This window comes from Salvelinus namaycush, chromosome 20, assembly GCF_016432855.1.
Source record: "Salvelinus namaycush isolate Seneca chromosome 20, SaNama_1.0, whole genome shotgun sequence".
Taxonomy (NCBI): Eukaryota; Metazoa; Chordata; class Actinopteri; order Salmoniformes; family Salmonidae; genus Salvelinus; species Salvelinus namaycush.
The window spans coordinates 36,812,684-36,839,609 of NC_052326.1; the positions used below are offsets into that span (position 1 = coordinate 36,812,684).

Sequence of the window (26,926 nt, forward strand, 5' to 3'; positions counted from 1 at the left end):
CTTTCTTTCCCTTACTCAGAACATAACACGGCTATTATTTGCATATGCAGATGGTTGTGCAATTCTCCAAAGGCATCTGAACTTTGAACAGTAGGCTTTCATTTCTATATTTTGGTCCACTAAAATGGAATGGGTTATAAAAACAATTTGCACCAACTATGGTTGGGTTCAACCTCTTTCTAAAGCATGTTTTGCCATTTATTCTAACGTATGTACCTTCTCTTGTTCTGCACGCAGGACAGTCGGTAGCCTTTGGTCCCAGACATTGCATGCCTCACCTAATGGTTGCGTGTAAGGTCATTGACTTACTAAAACACTGGTCAGCAACAGGTGCTGGCTCAAGGTTTTTTTTTTTATATATTTTTTACGGTTTTGGTCAAACCTTTAAGGGGTTCGGTAGAAATCTGTTAATAAGTATTCCCACCACCAAGTCATGATCGCGTCTCAATATAATCAAGGTATGAAATTATGTATCTTCAAATACAATCTATTGTGCTTGCGGTCAATTTGCAGCGAAAAAATATAATCGGACGCGCGGCTGAATCTGCCACTACCCAGGCGTTGAAAGAGCTGTCATGCGTAGCAACGCCTGGGCAGAGGAACGAACCCAATCTCAACCTTGCCTGTGGCTGGGGGAGGGGGCTTGTGTGGGAGAAACCAGGAAGAGAAATGGTATGAATGTATTTGACAACTTCAACCTCATGTAGCCTGAATAGCTAGTGTCTATTTGACGAATACATTTTACTCGACACAACGGAGACCCACTTGCTTTATGTCAAAACGAAATAAAAATTTAGAACGGTAACCCCCGCTTTGAAACGAAGGTTAAAGTTCACAGGAAGCTGGGGGGGCTACCATTTTTCACTGCTGCTTACATTTTAGATGCTAGAGAGGGAGGGGTGGTCGTCGTGGTTTTATTTAATTTCTCCAGACTATTGAGCTGTACACGTTTTGTTTGTTTCGCCACCCCTACTCACTAACAAAAATTGATGTTGAATGAATTCGGCATGGAGAGAATAGCGGAGCAGTCGTGGAATTCTTCATACACCTATCAGGTGATCAAGCATAGCGCGGAGATGCTACACAATCTCAACATTCAGAGGAAAGATGGAGGCAAGTTTTGCGATGTGATCTTGCGCGTCGGCGAAGAGAGCTTCCCTGCCCACAAGGCGGTACTGGCGGCGTGCAGCGAGTATTTCGAGTCCGTTTTTGGGTGTCAAACGGAGGGCGACGGGGAGGCAAAAGAGCTCGAGATGCATACGATAAGTCCCAAAGTTTTTAAAGACATTTTGGACTTTGCCTACACCTCTAGGATTGTGGTACGATTGGAATGTTTCCCCGAGTTGATGACCGCTGCTAAATTTCTGCTAATGCGTTCTGTCATCGAGATATGCCAAGAAGTAATCAAACAGTCCAATGTACAAATTCTTGTTCCACCCTCAAGAAGAGGCGACGTTAGTTTATTCCGTGCCACGGGGGGCTCTGAATTTAGTTTCACATTGGCTGTAGACAACATGTCAAATGGGAATGGCTTGTTTACCAACAATGGGCAGACGCATAATGTGGATGGAAATCGGGCCAATGATACAGTCATGTCGGATGGCAGCCCCCAGTCCTGTATGCCAGTCCTGCAGCCCGTGTCTCCATCAGAGAGGACGGGCAACCCGTTCCAAGAAGAGGGCTCTTCGGGTTCCAAGAGAGGCAGGGGGCGACCAAAGAAGGGGACAGTCATGGAGCCTATTCATTACAACATCAGCACCTCTGACGTTAAAGAAGACATTGAGCAGATATTTCCTTGTGGAATATGTGGCAAGGCATTTACAGAGGCTGTGCGGTTGAGAAACCACGAAGCGCAGCATGGAGCGTCCAGCCATGGCGCGAGTAGCGGCGACGGCTTGTCTGGCGAGGGAGGCCCTACCTCGATATCGCACTCTGGTCAGCCCGGTCTGTTGGAGAATGGCATGCCATTGCATGGAGGAGTAGGCCTAGAAAACAGCCGTAAGCGCGAGAGGACGAGACGTCATGTTGGCTGTGACATTTGTGGGAAGGTGTTCCGGGATGTGTACCACCTGAACCGACACAAGTTGTCTCATTCCGGGGAAAAGCCATATGCTTGCCATGTCTGTGGCCTGCGGTTCAAGCGCAAGGACAGGATGTCATACCATGTCCGGTCACATGATGGATCTGTGGGTAAACCCTACCTCTGTCAAAGCTGTGGAAAGGGGTTTTCCAGGTGAGCTATGGGCAATTATTGTATACTTAAACCACATGTTCCAGGTGCATTCCCTATTCTATTCTGAAGCATTCTGTGATCTGGAGGGAAAATGAATACACATGGTGGTCTTATTCATAATCAGTAGTCTACTGCCTCCATCTGTCTCAACATGCCTATGTTTGATTTATTCAGGCCAGACCATCTGAATGGACACATCAAGCAGGTTCACACAACAGAGAGACCCCATAAGTGCCAGGTGAGACAACAGCAACAACTGGATCCTCTTAGAAGAGTGGATGTGGATTCTATATTTGTCACAATGAATGAACATCACACTTCAAATCTGTCAGTGTGGTATTTGCTTGTTTTAAAGATTTAGTTGTCATTCTTGTTGATTAGAATATGGTTGAAAGGTTGATGGTAAATTAATATTGTTTCTGTATGTAACATGTATGAGGGCATATTATTTTACCTGTATTTTCCACCTGTTCTTCAGATTTGTAATGCTTCCTTTGCTACAAGAGATCGCCTGCGGTCCCACCTAGCTTGTCATGAGGACAAGATCCCCTGCCAGATGTGTGGGAAGTACCTCCGAGCTGCGTACATGACCGACCACCTCAAGAAACACAGTGAAGGACCTCACAACTACTGTGGTATATGCAACAAAGGTAACCTTAGGCCTAGGGTGTAGCATCATCGCCACATACCTGTCAGGAGAATCAGGGCGGGAGCTTCCAATCTATGACTGGGCTATCTTCTTATGTCTTAGATTTTTGTGTTTTTCTTGTTAACCTGCCTCTCTTCCAGCATGGTATTGTCATCTTGCAACAAGGATGATCTACCAAAATGTTTACTATTCAATTCTAATACTGTAGTAACCATCAACTACCTCAGCTGGTGCAAAGCATTTGGGTTGCTTTCTACAGAAGAGCTTGTGAACTGCAATCATGGGCTATTTGCAGATCATAGTTGTAGTGTTTGCATGGGTTGTCCAGTTTTTTTCCCATTTCTTATTTTTTGTTGGCCTCTGAACATTCTTCTGCTGCCATTCTAATTGACTCTCTTGTACGCTAATGCGTGTAGTCTCATTAATGTCAAATGTTTTTATCTGGTTAATGAATTATCCAAAATAGAGCTGTCAGCTGCACCTATCAGATACTTACTAGCAGACAGTAGCTAGGTTTCCATCCAATTGGTGACAGATTTCATGCGAATAGTCCAGAATCTGCATAAATATAAAATGCACATTTTCCCACCAGTGGTGTGTTTCCACCAAACAGACTTGTTGTGTATAAAAATCAGTGGGTGATGACATAGTGCACAGAAAATGTAATTTTAAAGCTAAAGTTTTCATGTACCGAATAAAAATCTAAAGTTCAATGTGTTTCCATATCATTTTCAACTCTACCGATAGTTTTGTCATAAAAATTGTTGCGTTAAATAGCAAATGTGCCTAATGTTGCTCTGGTCTTGGCACATGCTCTCTAGCCAACAGCGCGGGTAGGCTGCATGATGAGATTATTATGGATAAGTAAGTAGCAGCTTGTGCAAGCCAGAACGGCTCATAGGACAGGAGCCTATCTCCTGCTTCTGTAGAGTGAGGCAGCTTGATGTACAAGTACACACCCTGAACAGGATACTTGTCTATCGCAGGACCTCACCCCCAATCTAGCTCCTTAATGCTGAGTGCCAAGCAGTGATGCATCAGATCCCATTTTTACGGCCTTTGGTGTGATTTGGCCGGGGATTGAACTCACAGCCTTCCAATCTCAGGGTGGACACTAACCACAAGGCCACTGATGGATAAGAGCGAGAATATTTTATTAGTTAAACGGCAGTCATCCATCGATCATCATGTCACCAGAATAAAACCCTCAATATTTATTGGAAAGGAGCATCAAGGTCACCGTTCACTTTCACCACCATGTGTTCATCATAACTCATTTAATCTGTAGCCTAATAAACTGCATGGTTTCCTAAGTTGTAGTGGGATGACCACACCATGTTATCGTGTGACTCCAAGTTTACTTCGATATGATAGTTATTATATCAAAATTTGCACATAAAGGCGTTTCCACCACCATTTCTCGCATAATTAATTTTACAGACACAAAAAGATCCCACCATGTCGAACGAACATATTAACTGTCGGCATTTATACAATTTAACCAAACTTCCTGTTTCCATCACAGCTGTCATTACTTTTTCTTTTTATACGGTATGACTTGCATAAAAACTTTGGATGGAAACATGATTAGTGCTGATGTTTTATTTTTTAGAAAGGCTTGAATTTGTATGTGAAGGTTTAATACTTGTGTCTTACCTTAACGTGTGTACTACTGTAGATTATTTCAAGCCCCATATGCAGTTTGTCTCTTGGTCCGAAATTTTGCCCCAAGTCAAGATAATGTATTGGGTTGACTTGCTTATTTTGCCCTGATTTACCTGTCTGGACATGGTGTCATTCTTGTGGTAGGCCAAGATAATGGAGAACAGTGGTTGCGTGTTGTTCACTCTTGCTTGTGGTTAGCCTGCCTCTTGTTGGTTCATATTCTTCTTTGCCTTTGAAGTTAGATGTGCTTCAGTTTTGCTTTTGAGGGTTGTTACAACATCCAACAGCTCAGTTCAACAAAATCATATTATTATCCTTTGTTACCATCTCCTATATATCATTGTCTGCATGAAGATATAAAACAGAATTACACAGCGAAAGGCAGATTTGAGAAAGAGGTGTTTTTTGTCCCACTGTCATCTTTGGGTACATAACAACAGAGCGCATCCTTTCTCTCCCTGCTGGGTGTGTAGTGCCACTGCCCTTTGTTGTGTTCTTCTCTGGGTCTCCAGGTTTCTCCACTGCGTCCTACCTTAAGGTGCACGTAAAATCGCACCATGGCTCGCCATTGCTCCCCCATACTGCCCAAGCACACGGTGCCTTCCCTGCGCTGCACGGGGAGCCGCAGATGCACAGCGGCGCCCCCTACCACACGGGACGCCAGTGCACAGTGGAAGGCAAGCAGCCGCCCACCCCATTCCTCTCCAACCTGCCTCCAAGCATAGGCTATGTCTCTTCTTGCTTTGTGTTGATCATCATCTGCTCTGCTGCTTGTGGGGAAAACCTGCTGCATCTGTTTTTAAAGCCTGGCAAAAAGACAAACATACACAAACATACACACATGCACACAAAGCGTATAGGCATTCCTGCCTGTGCCTGCGCAGTGATGCTGACGCTAAAGGACCCATCTCCTCTTTGCCTCCATCAGCTAACAGTAGGGACACTGTCTTCAGAAGCACCATATGAACAGCAGGCTGATATGGTTGTCCTGGCTGATATTGTGTATATAAAGAGATTTTTAGCCCCATGGCAGCAGACTTCTTTCTAAATCAGCATGTATGTGTAATTGTCTGCTCTTCTGCTTGTTTTATATAGTGAAGAGAGAGGAAGTTGATTAGGGAACTTCACTTTTTGTGTTTTACTAGGCAGAGATCATGTGAATTTAGCTATCAATAAGGATAACTTTTACTCAATGGGTTAGAATATGTATAGGCCTATTTCTTGAAATAAAAAAACATTTGCAATTACAGAATTTGGCATCTTCTCTAATGGGGCACTGCTCCCCAGTGGTCAGTTTTGGGTTACTGCAGGTTGTCAGGGACTCAGTCAGCTCATAAAAAGCTACAACAAAGAAGTGCATGTATGCCTCCCCATGTTCCAAATGGCCTTGTTGCTCTTCAGTCAGGGCTCAGACATACACAGAGACTGTGTTTAGCCTTAATAGCCTTAGTGCCATGCTATTCTGTCTGTTCAGCATGGCAATGTGAACGCTTTCTGAAAACGCTGTTTGTTGCTTGCTGTCATCTCCATCAACTTGTGGCCATTGGCCAAATGATGCACTATAATGTTGCATGTCTATTGAATCATACAGTACTGTGCAGTGTTCCTCTAGAATCAATGGAGCTTTTTTCAACTATTATTGCCATGGCAACTAGCAGCAGCCTATGGATTCGGCTGTACAGTACTTCACTCTGGCAGAGAGCGAGAAGGAGTCAAAGCAGTGTGGAGAGTAGGCTTGGGCGTTATACCGTATACCGGGGTATTTAGGCATACCAACAGTACTTGGATTCATTTTTTTAGTTGGAGGGGGGGCCCCCACCTCGGCCACCCCGCCTCGAGCTCCAGTTATGCATTTGGTTTGTTAACTTGCTAGCTAAGTGGCTAGATGGCAAGATCAAGCTTCTTGGTTACAGCAGAGACAATCAATCCCCTCTTGGATCAAGATCCATGTTCCCCAAATTGGTTTGTGCGACCCTTATGTGCCCTTCCGGTAATGACGTATACCCTGGTATGATACAGAAATGGTATAAATGTATGAAAATCTGAATATCGCCAAAAACCTAGTGGAGAGAGGTTTAGATTCTAGGTTAAAACCTTGAACTCAATTTAGTTTTTTAGCTGTAGAAATTGACTTCCTAGTGATTACCTATCTCAGATCTAAAATCGTTGCAATGTGGTGGAATTCTAAATCTATTGGTGGCATGCCAGAATTCTAAATCTATTGGTGGCATGCCAGAATTCTAAATCTATTGGCAAACTGCTTTTATTTAGAATAAATCAAGTTGGCTGGCTTGGCAGGTAATACAGGAAAAAGTTTCATTCACTGTTTACAGTTTTGTCTATTGTAATCACTGGACAAAGTAAAGCTACTAAATTAGACTTAGTAAGGTCTGGGTAATATCCTGACTACATTGACGTATGTATGGTTTCCGCTGGCCTTGTCTGTTGTTTCTGCTGCCCCCTCTCTACTCTCTGTCTGTCTTTGGTGTAGACCTGTGCACCAGTCGACGGCTGCTGGTCACCTTCCCAGAGGCAGATGGTCACTGCTTTCTCCCCCAGGCCGGCCCTCCCTCCCTGGGTCTGCAGCCTGAGCTGCTCCTGGGGAAACCAGGGCCTGGGGGGGCTCCATATTTCTGGGAGTGCCACTCTGCCGGGCCGCCTGGGTTTCACCCCCTCCACGGGCCTCTGCCAGGTCAGTATGGGCCAGCAGTAGGGTTGGGGCTTAGGGCGCTAACAAGGCCTGCTGATTAGACGATTAACAAGAGTTCCACTGTAAAGAGTTGGTTAGACGAGAAGATAACAACCTCTAGGGGATGCATGTGCATAAAGAGTCAAGGAAATTTGGTTGACGGGATGCATGAGCAAAAGGTTTCCTGGAAATAAGCCGCTTAGTTTATGTCGACACGTTTGTAGTTCTGATGTGGTTTTGGTATCATGATTAAAACATGACACCGGTTGTTTTTATTTTTTTATTATGATTTTTTTGTAAAAATTTGGATGATACAATAGCCTTTTTCATATCAGATATTATGGGCCGATATTGTACATTGTTCAATCTGAGCTAAAATAATCTGCCGCATAGTGCTACCAATAAACACTTATGTCCAGGTTGAACATTTTTAAGTATAAAGAAATTATGACAAAGTGGTCCTGTGGAATTGTCTTTTTTGCCCCAAACTCACGAGGAAGAAAGACCTTGCTTTCAATGAAGTGTATTATCTATTGGGTATTATATAATTTGAACAAATGTGCCCTCTGTTCCTATAATATAAATGAACACAATGTATTTTAAGAATTGCAGAACAATTCTACTTAACAGCACTATACTCCTCTTTTTTGTTCTTAACCAATGGGTTTCATGGGAGCAGGTGCTTAGTACACACAGCAGTAAACTGTCCTCTGTTCATGTTGCAGGTGGTGGCGGCGGCTAACCGGAGAGCAGTGCTGCCTGCTGGTCTAAATAGACACATTTTGTGTTGCGTGTGCATGGCCTAATTTGAGGTTTTCTTTCCCCTTAAAATTCCCCTGCTTTCTGACTCTCCCTGTGTCCTTTCCCTTTACCCAACCCCCACCCTATCAACTCTCCCTCTCCTCCCTCCTGTCCTCCACCCCTCCATATCCTCCCCCACCCCCTCTGTATTTACCTCAGACGGGCAGGAGAATGCTGGAAAATGCCCCCATCAAAGAGAATCTGAGGGAGACGAGCCGTTGTTCGGGGATCTGTCCAACGGCGACGAAATTAAGTCTCCGCACAAGTCTGAGGAAGAGGAGCTTGGGACGCCGTTCGACTGCAACGGAGCCTCTACCGATACCGGGGCCGTGGGAGGGTCGCCACCAGGTGACGTTAAAGCCAAGACCAGCCAGGACTCTCCAGTGAAGAAGTTCCCTTGCAGCGAGTGCACCCAGACCTTCCGCACCAAGTCTTACCTCAATAAGCACGTCAACAGAGTGCACCATCATGGGGTCCAGAAGAGTCTAGTGGTGGGTGTAGGGTCGGGGTCAGGTCTGGGGGAGCTGGGTCCTTCCCTGGGCTCTCCCTTCTCCCCTCAACAGAACATGTCTCTGCTGGAGTCATTTGGCTTCCAGATCGTCCAGTCTGCCTTTGCCTCGTCGCTGGTGGACTCTGAGGCAGGACATAGTGGGATGGAGCTGGGGGGGAAGTGACCTGTAGCTCAGTGGGGTGGAAGTGACCAATAGGTCAATGTGGGGGGACGTGAACCTAGATTTGTGTGGGAAATTTGCCCTAGTTAGGTCTGTTCAGCCTATCAGATGTAAGGGAATGGCGTCGTCTATAGACTGCTCTTGACGTTGTCTATAGACTGCTCTTGACGTTGTCTATAGACTGCTCTTGACGTTGTCTATAGACTGCTCTTGACGTTGTCTATAGACTGCTCTTGACGTTGTCTATAGACTGCTCTTGACGTTGTCTATAGACTAGTCTTGACGTTGTCTATAGACTGCTCTTGACGTTGTCTATAGACTGCTCTTGACGTTGTCTATAGACTGCTCTTGACGTTGTCTATAGACTACTTTGCTGTTCATGGCATCATCGCTCACTGTTGTTTTATTACATTCTGTGTCATGGAGCTCGCTATTACTATCTATATACAGCATTTCTTTATGAAGACCATTTCAGAGCAGAATATAAAATGTACATTAACATGAATTATTTTAACGTTAAGCAACTTAGACAGCGGATTTTAGAAAGCTGTTCCTTTTGGATTGTATTTGTATGGTTGTTTATGACATAACGATGCCCTTAAGATCCGTTACCATACACATGCACATATAAGAAAAATATATTAGTAAATGCTGTTATTATCATGTCAGGTAATGGAAATACAGAGTGTGGTTGGTAACCAATGGGTTAGTACATGCATTCACTGGGTCATTTTGAATTGCTTTGTTATTATCAATATGCTGTTCACAGCTGCGGTGAAACCGTCAAACCCAAGCTTCCCCTTACTTCAGACAGAGCTCCTGAAGGGGAGCGGCTGCAAATGGAACTCTGGTCTAACTCTGAATAGAATCCTAGTCAATTCTATCAGTTTCTGCAGGGCAAGGATAAAACCCTATGGCTGTTCCATTTGAGAATGTTCTATTCTCTTATTACAGAATTTTAGAGAACAGATGTATTTGTTAGTCACGTGAAATCAATTCTAGGTATTCAACAGGGACCAAGTTCAGGTTTGACTATTAGAAATCGTGAGACATGTAGAATATATTTTATTAATTTATTGATTGCCCTGTATGCTTTGTGGACAAAGTTTTTTTTATGAGTTGATGTTTGAGATGTCGATGTGTTGTACTGATTTTAGTCTATAAGTTATGCTAGATACAGAAGGCCAACTAGGGAGCGACAGTGAGTATGTATGCTGAAATATCTGGATGTGTTTGGTGCTCTCTGATATGTGCTTTTGTCCTCCGAATCTAATCAACAAGAAGGCTTTTAGTCTAATTGTTTGTCAGATAGTTTTGCTTTATTACTTTCAGTACATTCCTGCTTTTATTTATCGTTATATTGTGATTGTAACGAGTGTATATAACATTCATTCATATACAGTGGATTCAGAAAGTATTCAGACCGCCTGCATTTTTCCACATTCTGTTAGGTGTCAGCCTTATTCTGAAATTGATTTAATTGTTTTTTTCCCTCATCAATCTACACACAATACCCCATAATGAAAATATCACATTTACATAAGTATTCAGACCCTTTACTCAGTACTTTGTTGAAGCACCTTTGGCAGCGATTACAGCCTTGAGTCTTCTTGGGTATGACGCTACAAGCATGGCACACCTGTATTTGGGGAGTTTCTCTCATTCTCTCTGTGGATCCTCAAGCTCTGTCAGGTTGGATGGGGAGCGTTGCTGCACAGGTATTTTCAGGTCTCTCCAGAGATGTTCGATCGGGTTCAAATCTGGGCTCTGGATGGACCACTCAAGAACATTCAGAGACTTGTCCCGAAGCCACTCCTGCGTTGTCTCAGCTGTGTGCTTAGGGTGGATGTCCTGTTGGAAGATGAACCTTCGCCCCAGTCTGAGGTTCTGAGTGCTCTGGAGCAGGTTTTCATCAAAGATCTCTCTACTTTGCTCTGTTCATTTTTCTCTCCATCCTGACTAGTCTCCCAGTAACTGCCGCTGAAAACAATTCCCACAGCATGATGCTGCTACCACCATGCTTCACCGTGGGGATGGTGCCAGTTTTCCTCCAGACATGACGCTTGGCATTCAGGCCAAAGAGTTCAATATTGGTTTCATCAGACCAGAGAATCTTGTTTCTCATGGTCTGAGAGTCTTTACGTGCCTTTTGGCAAACTCCAAGCGGGCTGTTGTCTTTTACTGAGGAGTGGCTTCTGTCTGGCCACTCTACTATAAAGGCTTGATTGGTGGAATGCTGCAGAGATGGTTGTCCTTCTGGAAGGTTCTCCCATCTCCACAGAGGAACTCTGGAGCTCTGTCAGAGTAACCATCGGGTTCTTGGTCACCTCCCTGACCAAGGCCCTTCTCCCTCGATTGCTCAGTTTGGCCGGGCGGCCAGCTCTAGGGAAGAGTCTTGGTGGTTCCCAACTTCTTCCATTTAAGAATGATAGAAGCCACTGTGTTCTTGGGGACGTTCAATGCTGCAGACATTTTTTGGTACCCTTCCCCAGATTTGTGCCTCAACACGATCCTGTCTCTGAGCTCTATGGACAATTCCTTTGACCTCATGGCTTGGTTTTTGCTCTGACATGCACTGTCAACTGTGGGACCTTATATTGACAGTTGTGTGCCTTTCCAAATCATGTCCAATCAATTAAATTTACCACAGGTGGACTCCCAAGTTGTAGAAACATCTCAAGGATGATCAATGGTAACAGGATGCACCTGAGTTCAGTTACGAGTCTCATAAGCAAAAGGTCTGAAAACTTATGTAAATAAGGTATTTTTAAATAATTTTTAATACATTTGCAAAAATTTCTAAACCTGTTTTCGCTTTGTCATTATGGGGTATTGTGTGTAGATTGATGAGGAACATTTTGTATTTAATTAATTTTAAAATAAGGCTGTAACGTAACAAAATTGGGCAAAAGTCAAGGGTCTGAATACTTTCCGAATGCATGCATGCATGGAATATATATATATATCTAATGATTGATTTCATCTTTTGTCGATGAATGGGGATTTTATATATATATATAACCTTTTTTTCCTTCCTTGCCAAGTTTTGGTGGTGGTTGTTCGGTTTTCCTCACTGTGAGTGCCCATGATCTGCTGTGTACTGTTCTGGACATAAATGTTTGTTGGGGTGAGGTTGTTCACTGGATGGTGACAGAAGTATCCCTGTTCACTGTAGACCTGGGTTCAAAAAGTCTCTTGAAAGCATTTGCTCTAGTCTGGCTGGAGTGACAGATGGGTGGGTTTTGCACTTGTGGGACTCTTCTATTGTGCCAGGTAAGCTAAATCAAATACTATTTGAATCCAGGTCTGGTTCAGTGTGCTGTTACCTTGTTCTGGTAGTGTGTACTCTACCAGTTTAGTTCTACCACCCATGGCTTTGATCAATCAGTCTGTTTAGGCCATATTAATCAAATATTTTTTTTTTTTTACATCCCCACTGAATAGTGATGCTTTTCACACAGTGGATGGAGTAAAAATCAATTTAAAAAGGCCTGTTTCTTTGTGTTATTTATTGGATAAGTAAGAGACAATGCTGTTTTTAGAAATATGCTCATATGATATGCAACACTGGTGATCGCCCATACATGCTATTCAATTCATCTGGTGGTATTGGTTGTTTATCTCACCTGTTTTGGTAGTTCAATTTACAGGATGTTTTTATTGATTGATTGCTTAAATAGTTACCTGTGTTGTTTTCTTGTATTGTTATGTTGATCTGTTGCAAAGTGCCTTCCCAATACTGATTGTGCACAGCAGTAGATTTGAAATGCGAGATGAAAAAGGTCCTATTTCTCTAAATGGTCAATCATGCGCAGAGTGAATTGCAATGACACTTTTGTACACAACATGCACACAAAGATGTACATTTGTATATGTATGTTGGTATTTTATCATTGTACTCGTCAAGATTCTTCAACTTTAAACATTTTTAAGTTACATGTTTTGTTATAAAACCTTTGGACATATTTCAATATAAGCATACTTTTCTATAGACGTCTGTTTTTGTACACTGTTTTTGAGTCTGTCATCTCTGTCTGATTGATACAGAGTTGCAGATGAAATAAATATGTATTTGAAACTGTTCCTGAGTGTGTTATTGTGCCATAGTTTTGGATGAGTTGACTTTGATTTACTTTTCATGACACATCATGGTTCACTTTTTTAGCCATGTCACTATGACTGGATTCAAGCTCTTCATGTGGCCATAAGTAGAAAATAAACACGATGTTACTGTGCACAATAGATTAGTGCAGAATAAAACATTGTAGCGTAAAGGCTACATTATTGATGAAGCACAATTTAGTGTACTATACATCTTTATTTTTAGTCCCTTCCAGACAGTCAAACTGCACAGACATCAGCTACATACTGGTGGTAACATTCAGGTGTTGGAAAGGACAGAGACAGACATGTAATTCTTTCCCAGGAACATTGTTTTGTTTTCAGTGTCATGTCATTGGGATTGATGTCATTGCAGGTTTCAATAAGTTAAATACCACACTGACATCAGAAATGGTATTGATCTAATAGGTTTACAGTCAAATGAAATAGGAGGGCCCTAATCTAGTGTCTTGTTGTATAATCAATGATAATATACCATATTGAATCGACATGTTATATCAAGTAGTCCTTACCTAAACATATTTTTCACTTGCATTTCCGGACACAGATTAAGCAGAGCATGCATGCTTTTTAGTCCAGGACTAGGCTTCATCTGTTTCCAGGAAACTGGTCCATTGTTTAACAGCTTTGGGCTTTTAGAAAGAACTGTATAGTACATTTAAAAAATATATACTAACGTTCAAAAGTTTGGGGTCACTTAGAAATTTCACAGAACAGCGCAAACTGGCCCTAACGAGAATAGAAAGAGGAGTGGGAGGCCCCGGTGCACAACTGAGCAAGAGGACAAGTACATTAGAGTGTCTAGTTCGAGAAACAGACGCCTCACAAGTCCTCAACTGGCAGCTTCATTAAATAGCATCCGCAAAACACCAGTCTCAATGTCAACAGTGAAGAGGCAACTCCGGGATGCTGGCCTTCTTCTGTTATTTTGCCCATCTTCAACTTTTCTTTTAATTGTCCAGTCTGAGATATGGCTTTTTCTTTGCAAATCTGCCTAGAAGGCCAGCATCCCGGAGTCCTCTGCCTAGAAGGCCAGCCTCCCACTCCTTTTTCTAATATGGTTACGCTGTTTGCGCTGTTCTATGAAGGGAGTACACAGCGTTGTACCAGATTTTCAGTTTCTTGTCAATTTCTCGCATGGAATAGCCTTAATTTCTGAGAACAACAATAGACTGATGAGTTTCAGAAGAAAGTTCTTTGTTTCTGGCCATTTTGAGCCTGTAATCGAACCCACAAATGATGCTCCAGATACTCAACTATTCTAAAGAAGGCCAGTTTTATTGCTTCTTTAATCAGAACAACAGTTTTCAGCTGTGCTAACATAATTGCCAAAGGGTTTTCTAATGATCAATTAGCCTTTTAAAATGATAAACTTGGATTAGCTAACACAACGTGCCAATGGAACACAGGAGTGATGGTTGCTGATAATGGGCTTCTTTACGCCTATGTAGATATTCCATTAAGAATCTGCCATTTCCAGCTACAATAGTAATTTACAACATTAACCATGTCTACATTGTATTTCTAATCAATTTGATGTTATTTTTAATGGACGATAAAAATGTTTTTCTTTCAAAAACAAGGACATTTCTAAGTGACCCCAAACTTTTGAACGGTAGTGTATACTGTATATACAAATGTTCTCAAAATGTTGTTTCCAAAACAAAGTCAGCCTTTTCGGTGTCTGTCCCCCTGTTCTTGTAGTTGAGTTTGTTAAAGTCCTCCATGATCTCCACCATGCTCTTGCCTTTGGTCTCTGGGATGAAGTAGAGCATGAATGCTGAGCTGAACATGCAGTATGCCACAAAGACCAGGAAGCAGAACTGACCTAGAGCATCCTACATGGGCACATGAATAATGTTAAAGGTCAACAGATAACTCACTGACCAGACAGACAGTAGGATCTCAGAGATATAAAACCGTCAGGGAATGGTAGTCGTTTGGATCACTGATATTAAGTGTGTGTATGTTGCCTTGGAGCAGTATCTTACCACTATGTAGGGGAAGAACATCCCGATGAGGAACAGGCCTAGCCAGTTGACGGAGCCGCTGATGACGTAAGCGGACGGTCTCCAGGCCTGCAGGAAGAGATCTGCAGGGAGGGCCATGGACACCCCGGCTAGAAAGATAAGAGTACTGTGACAACCAGCTCAGCCTGGCATTAGCTCACTCAATTCCAAATACTCTGAACTGGAATCGTACACACCAAAATGTGACATAATACACAAGACATTTATAAGCATAGAGTACTTACAAGGTCCTAGTCCATAAACACAGATTACAGAGAAGATGAGGGCGATGTTAACATATGGGAACCATGAAAACAGGTCCTGTTGAGAGAGAAAGGACTGTGTTAGTTCTCATGTCAGCTGACACAGAAATCCTAAATGTTGGACCTTTGATTACCTTGATGGACAGCATAACAACAAGGATGGACATGATGACTCCCATCAACAGGTAGCCATAGCCCATCAGCATCTTCCTGCCCGCACGGTCTATCAACATAGACTGGGACACAACAAGGACAGGAGGTCAATATGGCCACTAAAACAAATGTTATTGTATTGTTCAGTCACAGACAGTGATGTTATTCTCCACTATGACCTACAGTATGTTATGGTACTCACACAGAGACTGATGGAGATGAGTTCTGTTGCTCCGATGCCAATGGACAGGTAGTGCATCTTGTCCTCTGCTACTCCAGATTCACGGAAAATGTCAAAAGCGTAGAAATAAATCTATAGAACAAATTTTGGGTCAATGTGGAGAAGATGAGATGAAAGGAGAATGACAAGATAATATAGAGAATGAGAGGGCTCCCACTTGCAACAGTTACAAGAATTTCTTCTGAAAAGGGAAGGGAATGGATCACCTCTTCACTTCTACGTAGAATGCAGAATAACCTCATCAGGGAAATACAACCTACTGACATTGAACTCGTGACTAAAGGTAGATTCAGTAATGTTGCAGTAAAGGTAGATAGAGTAAAAACAGACTCACTGCGTTAATACCACAAAACTGAACACAGGCACAGGGGATGACCAGAGCCAGCACTTGCCACCTGACACAGCGAGAAGTCAGCACGTCCCACACTGTCTTAGACTTCTGGCCCTGCATGCTCTCCCTCTCCTTCTCCATGTCATCCATCTCCATTTTCAGGTCATCCTCCTGCCACAGCCACTGCAGGGCTATGACAACAAAATACACACAAATCACGTTATACAACAGCAACATCATATACACACCTCTTCTCGCCATCTCTGATGATATGATGTGTACTGATGTGTTATATTATATGTGTACTGTTATGTTGTACATTATGAAATGTATTCTGTGTTTGATTATTGTATGGTCTAGATTTGATCCAGGGACATTCTTCCCCCAAAGCCAGCATAACAGATCAAATAAAAATGTCTCACATTACGATATAGCCCTGGCCTAACTGCATACCTTTTTTTGAGCCCTCTGTGTCGCCTTTGTCGATGTACAGGTAGCGAGGTGCTTCTGGGAAAAAGAGCAGGGTCACAAACTGGATGATGGCAGGGAGGCCACTAAGGGCCATCAGCCAGGGCCACATGTCATCTGTACCCATCACCTCCCTACAGAGAGATAGGGAGAGAAAGGGAGAGAGCGAGCGAGAGAGCGAGAGAGACAGAGACAGAGACGGAGGGGCAGAAAGACAGAGGGAGAGACTTGGTAAGAAATTACTAATTTCAACCATACTGTGTCTTTCTTCCATACTCATTCCATCTTTGATACTTGAACATCAATATTGCTCAAATTTCCCAATTAGAATACATTATTTGTGTTTCACATTTTTTTATCCAGCTTCTGTCAAAATGTCGTTTTTTTTGTCAGAGAGAGCTTTGCCATACACTTGTACGTTGTGCTCCAAAATTATTCAATTTCTGGTAATTTGTCAGATGAGCTGTTCAGAATATGTACTTCTGCCCAGCCGGACCGGGACAGGGTAATCCAGTGCATAAGACAGTTTGGCTGGTCCGAGGCTCAGCGTGGGTCAACTGGAACATTCAAATCAAATCACATTTTATTGGTCACATACACGTGTTTAGCAGATGTTATTGCGGGTGTAGCGAAATGCTTGTGTTTCTAGCTCCAACAGTGCAGTAATATCTAACAAGTAACATCTAACAATTTCACAATACACACAAATCGACTAAGTAAACGAATGGAATTAAGAATATATAAATATATGAACAGGCAATGTCAGAGCAGCATAGACTAAGATACAGTAGAATAGAATAGAATAGAATACAGTATATACATATGAGATGAGTAATGTAAAATATGTAAACATTATTAAAGTGACTAGTGATCCATTATTAAAGTGGCCAGTGATTTCAAGTCTATGAAAATAGGCAGCAGCCTCTATAATGTACTAGTGATGGCTATTTAACAGTGAAGAACTTGAGATAGAAGCTGTTTTTCAGTCTCTCAGTCCCAGCTTTGATGCACCTGTACTGACCTCGCCTTCTGGATGATAGTGGGGTGAACAGGAAGTGGCTCGGGTGGTTGTTGTCCTTGATGATCTTTTTGGCCTTCCTGTGACATCGGGTGCTGTAGGTGTCCTGGAGGGCAAGTAGTTTGTCCCCGCTGATGCATTGGGCAGACCGCACCACCCTCTGGAGAGCCCTGCGGTTGCGGGCGGTGCAGTTGCCGTACCAGGCGGTGATATATAGCCCAACAGGATGTGCCTTCTTCACTACACTGTCTGTGTGGGTGGTCCAGTTCAGTTTGTCAGTGATGTGTATGCCAAGGAACTTGAAGCTTTAAGCCTTCTCCACTGCGGTCCCGTCGATGTGGATAGGGGGGTGCACCCTCTGCTGTTTCCTGAAGTCTACGATAATCTCCTTTGTTTTTTTGACGTTGAGTGAGAGGTTATTTTCCTGGCACCACACTCCCAGAGCCCTCACCTCCTCCCTGTAGGCTGTCTCGTCATTGTTGGTAATGAAGCCTACTACTGTTGTGTTGTCTGCAAACTTGATGATTGAGTTGGAGGCGTGCGTGGCCACACAGTCATGGGTGAATAGGGAGTACAGGAGGGGGCTGAGCATGAAGGGGATTTCACTGAACAGTGTGAACTCTGGAAGGGTGGCTGTAATCTATGTAACTGTGCTGTGACTGTGGGTGCTGAGGATGTGTGTTAAGGTGTTATGAAAATGAACCAATGCAGCCTGGTCAACCATGCTGACCTGTCACGATCGTCTTGATGAGGAAGAGTGGACCAAGGCGCAGCGTGATACGAATACATCTTTTTATTAATAAAGATGAAACACTAAACGAAACACTTAGACAAACTAACAAAGCTACAAACGAAAGTGCACACACAAGCTACTAACGTTAGACATAGACAATTACCCACAAACACCTAAAGCCTATGGCTGCCTTAAATATGGCTCCCAATCAGAGACAACAATAAACAGCTGTCTCTGATTGAGAACCAAACCAGGCAACCATAGACTTTCCTAAACACCTACACTGAACACAACCCCATACATCTTCAAAACCCCCTAAACAATACACACACCCTAAACTAGACAAAACACACAAACATCCCCCATGTCACACCCTGACCTAACTAAACTAATAAAGAAAATCAATATAACAAAGGCCAGGGTGTGACATGACCGCTGCACTGTGAGCACAACACAGAGGTCAGAATGCTTGACCAGGCTAGAACAACTGATAATTAAGAGGGTAAACAAACCAGAGAACAAGGGTTAGGGGGTTAAGTAACAAGGGTACTGACTTGATGCCAACAATCTGACCCATGACCTTCCCTAAGCCAATAAAGATGGAGCTAGTGAGGGTCAGGAATCCTCTCAGCTTCTTAGGTGAACTCTCGCCCAGGTACATCAGGTGCACACTCAGCCCCATGCCTGAGAGAGAGGAGGACGAGAGAGTGGAGGGAGAGGTGTAAGGCAGGAGATATATAGAGAAAGAGTGAAATAAAGAGAGAGAGAGAAAGAGAGAGAGAGGGGGAGGGAGGGAGGGAGAGATGGAGAGAAGAGAGTTACAAGAGAAGTAAAAATTTAAATAATAATGCAGGATGCTCCCATGTTCCCACATAGAGTAGACTATACACACAGAGAGGAAAAAACAAAGCACAAAACACATACCAACATTATATCCATAGAGAAATCTGCCCAGCAGGATCATCTCAAAGGACTTGGCCATGAGACTGAATACCATCAGTAGAGCGGCTACAAGGGCCACTATGTTGTTAAACAGCAGGGCTTTCTTCCTGCAAAACAGAAGAGTGTGTGTGTGTGCGTGCGTGCGTGCGTGCGTGCGTGCGTGCGTGCGTGCGTGCGTGCGTGCGTGCGTGCGTGCGTGCGTGCGTGGCCCTAAGTGTCTTACCGGCCGTAGGTGACAGGGAGACTGCCACTGTGGATAGCCCCGACCCATCCTCCTAGACTAAACACAGATACGATGAAAGACCAGATGAGCATGTTGGTGGAATCGTCTACTGGAACCTCATACCTCCCCAGCCAGGTCTGGTTCACAAAGCTCTGTATGTGCTACAGACAGGGAGAGAGAGAATGGATTTCACCTGTCCAGTTTAGTTAATGTCAGTGCAGATGGACGAAGCCACTATAGAGTATTGAGATGGACCCTGAGTTTTGGCAAGTAAGCGCACTTATAAATCAGGGTTGGGTGGATTACTTGAGAAATGTAATCAGTTACTGTTTACAGATTACATGACAATAATAGTAATTTGTAACGTAATTCATTGGATTACTCAAAATAAATAACATTATCTAATTTCTTTGGGATTACTTCCTTCATTAACCAGCATCTGCCTCTTCAGTTTATGCTGGAGAACTATCAATTTCCTCTCTGACTCTGCCCACCCAACTCCCCAGGATCTTTGGGTAAGTGCTGGCTCAGCTGCCTGCTGCTTCTTCTTGATAACATGGCATTACTGCTAAAAGGTCAGCTTCACTGTCAAACAGATTGTGGTCAGTAAAAGAGTAAATAGTCGTTTGAATATCTTAGCCACCCTTAACATAAAAGGCTGGTATGATAAAGACTTCAATAGACAGATGTAACAGATCCAAGAGAAAGCAGATTATTTCATGAGTTGGATGACTTTTAAGTCTGTCGTTCTGAATTAAAGTGTTCCAAATTGCTTGTTGTTTTAGGTCAGTCGGTAGTCGGTGAAATTTAACAATGTGTCGTTTGGAGTCCAACCGGCAGTAGGGTACACAGCAGGTTACTTTAGACATGTTGGCGTGCCGGGCTGTTGTGTCGGCTCAGGACCCCGCATTTCACCTCAGTCAGTGTTTACCTCAAACGTTTCGAATTTACCCCATATGAGACTACAATGTCATAACATAAAATAGTCTAGACTTTATTTTCCCTATCTTTATTATCATGAAATAGCCTACCCCAAAGATGTCATGAGTCATGTTACACTATGTAGAATTGCAGGAAATTTGCTTCAAAACAACAAAACATTTCTTTGGGCCCCCAAATGAAATAAAATGATGATGCTATTTTTAACATATCTCAATGAGCAGTAATTTAAGTATGCCCAAATGCAGGGACCTGTCAGCATTCTTGACGTCCACTTCTTCCAAGTTTTGCTGGTGCAACTACTTATTTGAAATCTAATATGCCTTGTTGTCTTTGCAAAATAATGCATTGAGGCTATGCAATTTTGTAGGCATTTTCCTGGACAGTGTTCATTTTAAGTCATAAAACATTTGAAAAGGCTATATTGAAACGCCCTTTGCCTGAAGTATCTTGTTTTGTTTGTTCTTTTAGTACTTCAAACCAACATTCAAAGCATTCTGAATACCCCTGATGTAACGTCCTGACCAGAGTTCTTAAGTGTTTTGCTTGTTTAGTGTTGGTCAGGACGTGAGCTGGGTGGGAATTCTATGTTGTGTGTCTAGTTAGTCTGTTTCTGTGTCCAGCCTAATATGGTTCTCAATCAGAGACAGCTGTCAATCGTTGTCCCTGATTGAGAATCATATATAGGTGGCTTGTTTTGTGTTGGGGATTGTGGGTGGTTGTTTCCTGTCTTTGTGTTTTGTCTGCACCAGCTAGGACTGTGACGGTTAGTTTGTTTTGTCATTTTGTATAGTGTCTTGTTTTGTGTTAATTAAATAATGGAAAATTACCACGCTGCACATTGGTGCTCAGATCCTTCTCGCCTCTCCTCGTCTGAGGAGGAGGACGACTTAGACTGCCGTTACAGAACCACCCACCAAACTCGGACCAAGCAGCGTGAGTACGGGCAGCGACAGCAGCAGCAGCGGCCAACTACACAGGACTCCTGGACATGGGAGGAAATTTTGGAGGGTAAAGGACCCTGGGCTAAGGTTGGAGAGAATCGCCGCTCTCGGGAGGAGATGGAGGCAGCTAAAGCCCAGGAGCGGTGGTATGAGGAGGCAGCATGGAAGCGTGGCTGGAAGCCCGAGAAGAAACCCCAAAAATTTCTTGGGGGGGGGGCTAAAGGGTAGTGTGGCGAAGGCAAGGTAGGAGACCTGCGCCCACTTCCCATGCTTACCGTGGAGAGCGGGAGTACGGGCAGACACCGTGTTATGCGGAAGAGCGCACGGTGTCTCCTGTACGTGTGCATAGCCCGGTGCGGGTTATTCCACCTCCCCGCACTGGCCGGGCTAGATTGAGCATTGAGCCAAGTGCCATGAAGCCGGCTCTACATATCTGGCCTCCAGTACGTCTCCTCGGGCCGGTGTACATGGCACCAACCTTACGCATGGTGTCCCCGGTTCGCCAACACAGCCCAGTGCGGGTTATTCCACCTCCCCGCACTGGACGGGCTACGGGGAGCATTCAACCAGGTAAGGTTGGGCAGGCTCGGTGCTCAAGGGAGCCAGTACGCCTGCACGGTCCGGTATATCCGGCGCCACCTTCCCGCCCCAGCCCAGTACCACCAGTGCCTACACCATGCACCAGGCTTCCAGTGCGTCTCCAGAGCCCTGTTCCTCCTCCACGCACTGTCCCTGTGGTGTGTGTCTCCAGCCCAGTGCCTCCAGTTCCGGCACCACGCACCAAGCCTCCTGTGCGTCTCCAGAGCCCTGTACGCACTGTTCCTTCTCCCCGCACTCGCCCTGAGGTGCGTGCCCTCAGCCCGGTACCACCAGTGCCGGTACCACGCACCAGGCCTATAGTGCGCTTTGAGAATTCAGTGTGCCCTGTTCCGGCTCCCCGCACTAGCCTTAAGGTGCGTGTCTCCAGTCCGGTACCACCAGTTCCGGCACCACGCACCAGGCCTACTGTGCGTCTCAGCAGGTCAGAGTCGGCCGTCTGCCCAACGCCGCCTGCACTGCTCGTCTGCCCAGCGCCGTCTGAGCTGCCTGCACTGCTCGTCTGCCCAGCGCCGTCTGAGCTGCCTGCCTGCCCAGCGCCGTCTGAGCCATCCGTCTGCCCAGCGCCGTCTGAGCCATCCGTCTGCCCAGCGCCGTCTGAGCCATCCGTCTGCCCAGCGCCGTCTGAGCCATCCGTCTGCCCAGCGCCGTCTGAGCCATCCGTCTGCCCAGCGCCGTCTGAGCCATCCGTCTGCCCAGCGCCATCTGAGCCGCCAGCCAGTCAGGAGCTGCCAGAGCCGCGCCAGCCAGTCAGGAGCTGCCAGAGCCGCCAGCCAGTCAGGAGCTGCCAGAGCCGCCAGCCAGTCAGGAGCTGCCAGAGCCGCCAGCCAGTCAGGAGCTGCCAGAGCCGCCAGCCAGTCAGGAGCTGCCCTCCAGTCAGGAGCTGCCCTCCAGTCAGGAGCTGCCCTCCAGTCAGGAGCTGCCCTCCAGTCAGGAGCTGCCCTCCAGTCATGAGCTGCCTTCCAGTCATGAGCTGCCTTCCAGTCCGGAGCTGCCCTACAGTCCGGAGCTGCCCTACAGTCCGGAGCTGCCCTACAGTCCGGAGCTGCCCTACAGTCCGGAGCTGCCCTACAGTCCGGAGCTGCCACTCAGTCCGGAGCTGGCCCTCTGTCCGGAGCTGGCCCTCTGTCCGGAGCTGGCCCTCTGTCCTGAGCTGGCCCTCTGTCCTGAGCTGGCCCTCTGTCCTGAGCTGGCCCTCTGTCCTGAGCTGGCCCTCTGTCCTGAGCTGGCCCTCTGTCCTGAGCTACCTCCTAAATCATGTGGGGGCCTTGGGGAGGATTCTTAGGCCAAGGTCGTGGGCGAGGGTCGCCACTCAAAGGACGCTAAGGAGGGGGACAAAGACAGTGGTGGAGTGGTGTCCTCGTCCTGCGCCGGAGCCGCCACCGCGGACAGATGCCCACCCAGACCCTCCTCTTGAGTTTTAGGGGTGCGTTCGGAGTCCGCACCTCAGGAGGGGGGTACTGTAACGTCCTGACCAGAGTTCTTATGTGTTTTGCTTGTTTAGTGTTGGTCAGGATGTGAGCTGGGTGGGAATTCTATGTTGTGTGTCTAGTTAGTCTGTTTCTGTGTTCAGCCTAATATGGTTCTCAATCAGAGACAGCTGTCAATCGTTGTCCCTGATTGAGAATCATATATAGGTGGCTTGTTTTGTGTTGGGGATTGTGGGTGGTTGTTTCCTGTCTTTGTGTTTTGTCTGCACCAGCTAGGACTGTGACGGTTAGTTTGTTTTGTCATTTTGTATAGTGTCATGTTTTGTGTTAATTAAATAATGGAAAATTACCACGCTGCACAATGGTCCTCAGATCATTCTCGCCTCTCCTCGTCTGAGGAGGAGGACGACTTAGACTGCCGTTACACCTGACTTGTGCTTTTATTTAATTTAAATGTAACTCTGGTCACAGGCCTCAGAATTGACCAATTAATAGCTGTTTTACCACAAAAAAAGCCTCCCCCTTCCTAACTTGTAACATTTGAACCCCTAGTTAGGTCTAGAGACTGGCGCTGAAATGATAGCTGTCGTTTTACAGGCCCCTGACCAATTCTGCTATTTTGTGTGTTTATAAGCGCTGATCGTAACTTTTTTTTACATAATGTTTCCTTCATCGATTCCTATGACCGTAAAGAGCTTCTGGACATCAGAACAGCGATCACTGACCTCAATTTGGTTGTAGATTTCTACTTCAACGAGTCGGAGGCGCAGGACATACTGCTCACCCCTAATCCCAGAGACTCGGGCACAAAACTACATCAGCGAGTACATAAAGTGCCTATACCCTCTGTTCTATTGGCGAACGGAAAATCACTAGAGAACAAACTGGACACGCTCCATTCAAGACTAACTATCCTACCAACGGGACCTGAAGAACTGTAATATCTTGTGTTTTTTGGAGTCGTAGCTGAACAAGGACATGGATAATATACACTGAGTGTACAAAACATTAAGAACACCTTCCTAATATTGAGTTGCCCTTTTGATCTTAGAACAGCCTCAATTCGTCAGGGCATGGACTCTACAAGGTGTCGAATGCGTTCACCAGGGATGCTGGCCCATGTGGACTCCAATGCTTGCAACAGTTGTGTCAAGTTGGCTGGATGTCCTTTGGGTGGTGGACCATTCTTGATACAACATGGGAAACTGTTGAGTGTGAAAAACCCTGGCACCTACACTACCATACCCCGTTCAAAGGCACTTAAATATTTTGTCTTGCTTATTTACCCTCTGAATGGCACACATACATAATCCATGTCTCAATTGTATCAAGGCTTAAAATTCCTTCTTTAACCTGTCTCCTCCCCTTCATCTGAGTGACATCAATAAGGGGTCTTAGCTTTCACCTGGATTCACTGGTCAGTATGTAATTGAAATAACAGGTGTTCATAATGTTTTGTACACTCAGTGTACATCAGATTGGTTTTTCTATGCATCGGCAGGACAGAACGTCAGCGTCGGGTAAGCTCAAGGAGGAAGGTGTGTGTCTCTTTGTTAACAACAGCTGGTGAGTGATCTCTAATATTAAGGAGGTCTCGAGGTTCTGCTCGCCTGAGTTAGAATATCTCATGATAAGCTGTAGACCATACCATTTTCCATGACATTTTTCATCTATATTTTTCGTAGCTGTCTATTTACCACCACAAACCGCTGCTGGCACTTTTCAACATTTTTACAAATTAGTTAAAAATGTAAATCTTAAATGTCTTGAGTCAAGTATTCAACCCCTTTGCTATGGCAAGTCTACATAAGTTCAGGAGCACAAATCTGCTAAACAAGTCACATATTAAGTTGCATGGACTCACTTTGTGTGCAATATATGTTTAACATGATTTTTGAATGTCTACCTCATCTCTTGTACCCCACACAGACAATCACCTGTAAGGTCCCTCAGTCGAGCAGTGAATTTCAAACACAGATTCAACCACAAAGATTGTCCAATGCCTCGCAAAGAAGTCATATATTGGTAGATGGGTAAACATTTTAAAAGCAGACATGGAATATTCCTTTGAGCATGGTGAAGTTATAAATTACACTTTGGATGGTGTATCAATACACCCAGTCACTACAAAGATACAGGTGCCCTTCCTAACTCAGTTACTGGAGAGGAAGGAAACTGCTCAGAGATTTCACCATGAGGCCAATGGTGACTTTAAAACATTTACAGAGTTTAGTGCGTGTGATAGGAGAAAAGTGAGGATGGATTAACAACATTGGAGTTACTCCACAATACTAACCTAATTGATAGACTGAAAAGAAGGAAGACTGTACAGAATCTAAATATTCCAAAACATGCATCCTGTTTGCAGTAAGGCCCTAAAGTAAAACTGCAAAAAATGTGGCAAAGAAATTAACTTTATGTTTGAATATGAAGTGTTATGTTAACTAAAAAGCAGCATGCCCCAAGAGAGGATGACTTCCACTTCAGCAGTGATGAATTCATGAACGTCTTAGACAAAAAGATCATGACCGTTAGAAAGCAAATTACGGACTCCTCTTCGAATCTGCATATTTCTTCAAAGCTCAGTTGTCCTGAGTCTGCACAGAACTGCCAGGACCTAGGATCAATGGACATACTCAAGTGTTTTAATCTTGTATCTCTTGACATATTTATGAAAATAGTCTTGGCCTCTAAACCTTCCAGCTGCATACTGGACCCTATTCCAACTTAACTACTGAAAGAGCTACTTCCTGTTTTTGGCCCTCCTATGTTGAACAAACTAAACGACTCCCTATCCTCCGGATGTGTACCAAACTCACTAAAAGTGGCAGTAATAAAGCCTCTCTTGAAAAAACTATCGGCCTAATTCGAATCTACCATTCCTCTAATTTTTTAAAAGAAAAAGCTGTTGACCAAGGCTCTGCATCTTTCCTCGTGCTCATAGACCTTAGTGCCGCTTTTGACACCATCAATTACCACATTATTTTGGAGAGATTGGAAACCTTAGTTGGTCTACACGGACAAGTTCTTTCCAGTTTAGATCTTCTGTCGGAAATATATCAGTTCGTCTCTGTGGATGGTTTGTCCTCTGACAAATAAATTGTACATTTCGGTGTTCCTCAAGGTTCTGTTTTAGGACCACTATTGTTTTCAGTAAATATATCTTGGTAATGTCATTCGAAAACACAATGTCAACTCACACAGCTGTACATTTCGATGAAACATGGTGAAGCCCCAAAATTGCCTACCCTGGAAGCCTGTGTTTCAGACATAAGTGGATGGCGGCAAATGTTTTACTTTTAAACAGAGATGCTAGTTCTAGGTCCCAAGAAACAAAGAGATCAAGAGATCTGATCTGACAATTAATCTTGACGGTTGTACAGTCGTCTCAAATAAAACTGGGAAGAACCTCAGCGTTACTCTGGATCCTGATCTCTCTTTTGACGAACATATCAAGAATATTTCAAGGGCAGCTTTTTTCCATCTTCGTAACATTGCAAAAACTGGACACTTTTAGTCCAAAAATGATGCAGAAAAGCTAATCCATGCTTTTGTCCCTTCTAGATTAGACTACTGCAATGCTCGGATAAAGCACTAAATAAACTTCAGTTAATGCTAAATATGTCTGCTAGAATCTTGACTAGAACACCAAAATTTGATCGTATTACTCCAGTGCTAGCCTCTCTACACTGGCTGACTGTTAAGGCTTGGGGTGATTTCAAGGTTTTACAGCTAATCTACAAAGCATTACATGGACTTGCTCCTAACTATCTCTCCGATTTGGTCCTGCCGTACATACTTACAC

The 26,926-nt window shown here is 44.3% G+C and overlaps 2 protein-coding genes across 3 annotated transcripts in view; one reads left to right on the plus strand and one right to left on the minus strand.

Annotated features, from left to right (window-relative positions):
* The first annotated feature begins 587 nt into the window (after window positions 1-587).
* LOC120065309 (POZ-, AT hook-, and zinc finger-containing protein 1-like) lies at window positions 588-10,207 on the plus strand. 2 transcript variants are annotated; one of them, XM_039016203.1, is made up of 5 exons: window positions 588-2,233; window positions 2,408-2,471; window positions 2,712-2,883; window positions 7,039-7,239; window positions 8,197-10,207. In XM_039016203.1, the coding sequence occupies exons 1-5, from the start codon at window positions 990-992 to the stop codon at window positions 8,709-8,711; spliced, it is 2,196 nt and encodes a 731-aa protein (XP_038872131.1). In that variant the 5' UTR covers window positions 588-989; the 3' UTR covers window positions 8,712-10,207. The 2 variants fall into 2 exon arrangements, with proteins under 2 accessions (XP_038872131.1, XP_038872132.1); XM_039016204.1 differs by lacking the exon at window positions 7,039-7,239 and having other exon boundaries at window positions 593-2,233.
* A 4,178-nt stretch (window positions 10,208-14,385) lies between these two features.
* LOC120064793 (solute carrier family 2, facilitated glucose transporter member 11-like) overlaps window positions 14,386-26,926 on the minus strand; it is a 54,294-nt gene continuing 41,753 nt past the window's right edge. Inside the window, exons 5-14 of the mRNA XM_039015394.1 lie at window positions 19,212-19,372; window positions 18,971-19,095; window positions 18,601-18,730; window positions 16,281-16,429; window positions 15,831-16,018; window positions 15,458-15,568; window positions 15,237-15,338; window positions 15,085-15,160; window positions 14,822-14,949; window positions 14,386-14,668 (exon numbers count right to left, since the gene is read on the minus strand). Coding sequence (XP_038871322.1) covers window positions 14,474-14,668; window positions 14,822-14,949; window positions 15,085-15,160; window positions 15,237-15,338; window positions 15,458-15,568; window positions 15,831-16,018; window positions 16,281-16,429; window positions 18,601-18,730; window positions 18,971-19,095; window positions 19,212-19,372 — 1,365 coding nt within the window. The 3' untranslated portion in view covers window positions 14,386-14,473. The remainder of the gene's footprint in view (window positions 14,669-14,821; window positions 14,950-15,084; window positions 15,161-15,236; window positions 15,339-15,457; window positions 15,569-15,830; window positions 16,019-16,280; window positions 16,430-18,600; window positions 18,731-18,970; window positions 19,096-19,211; window positions 19,373-26,926) is intronic.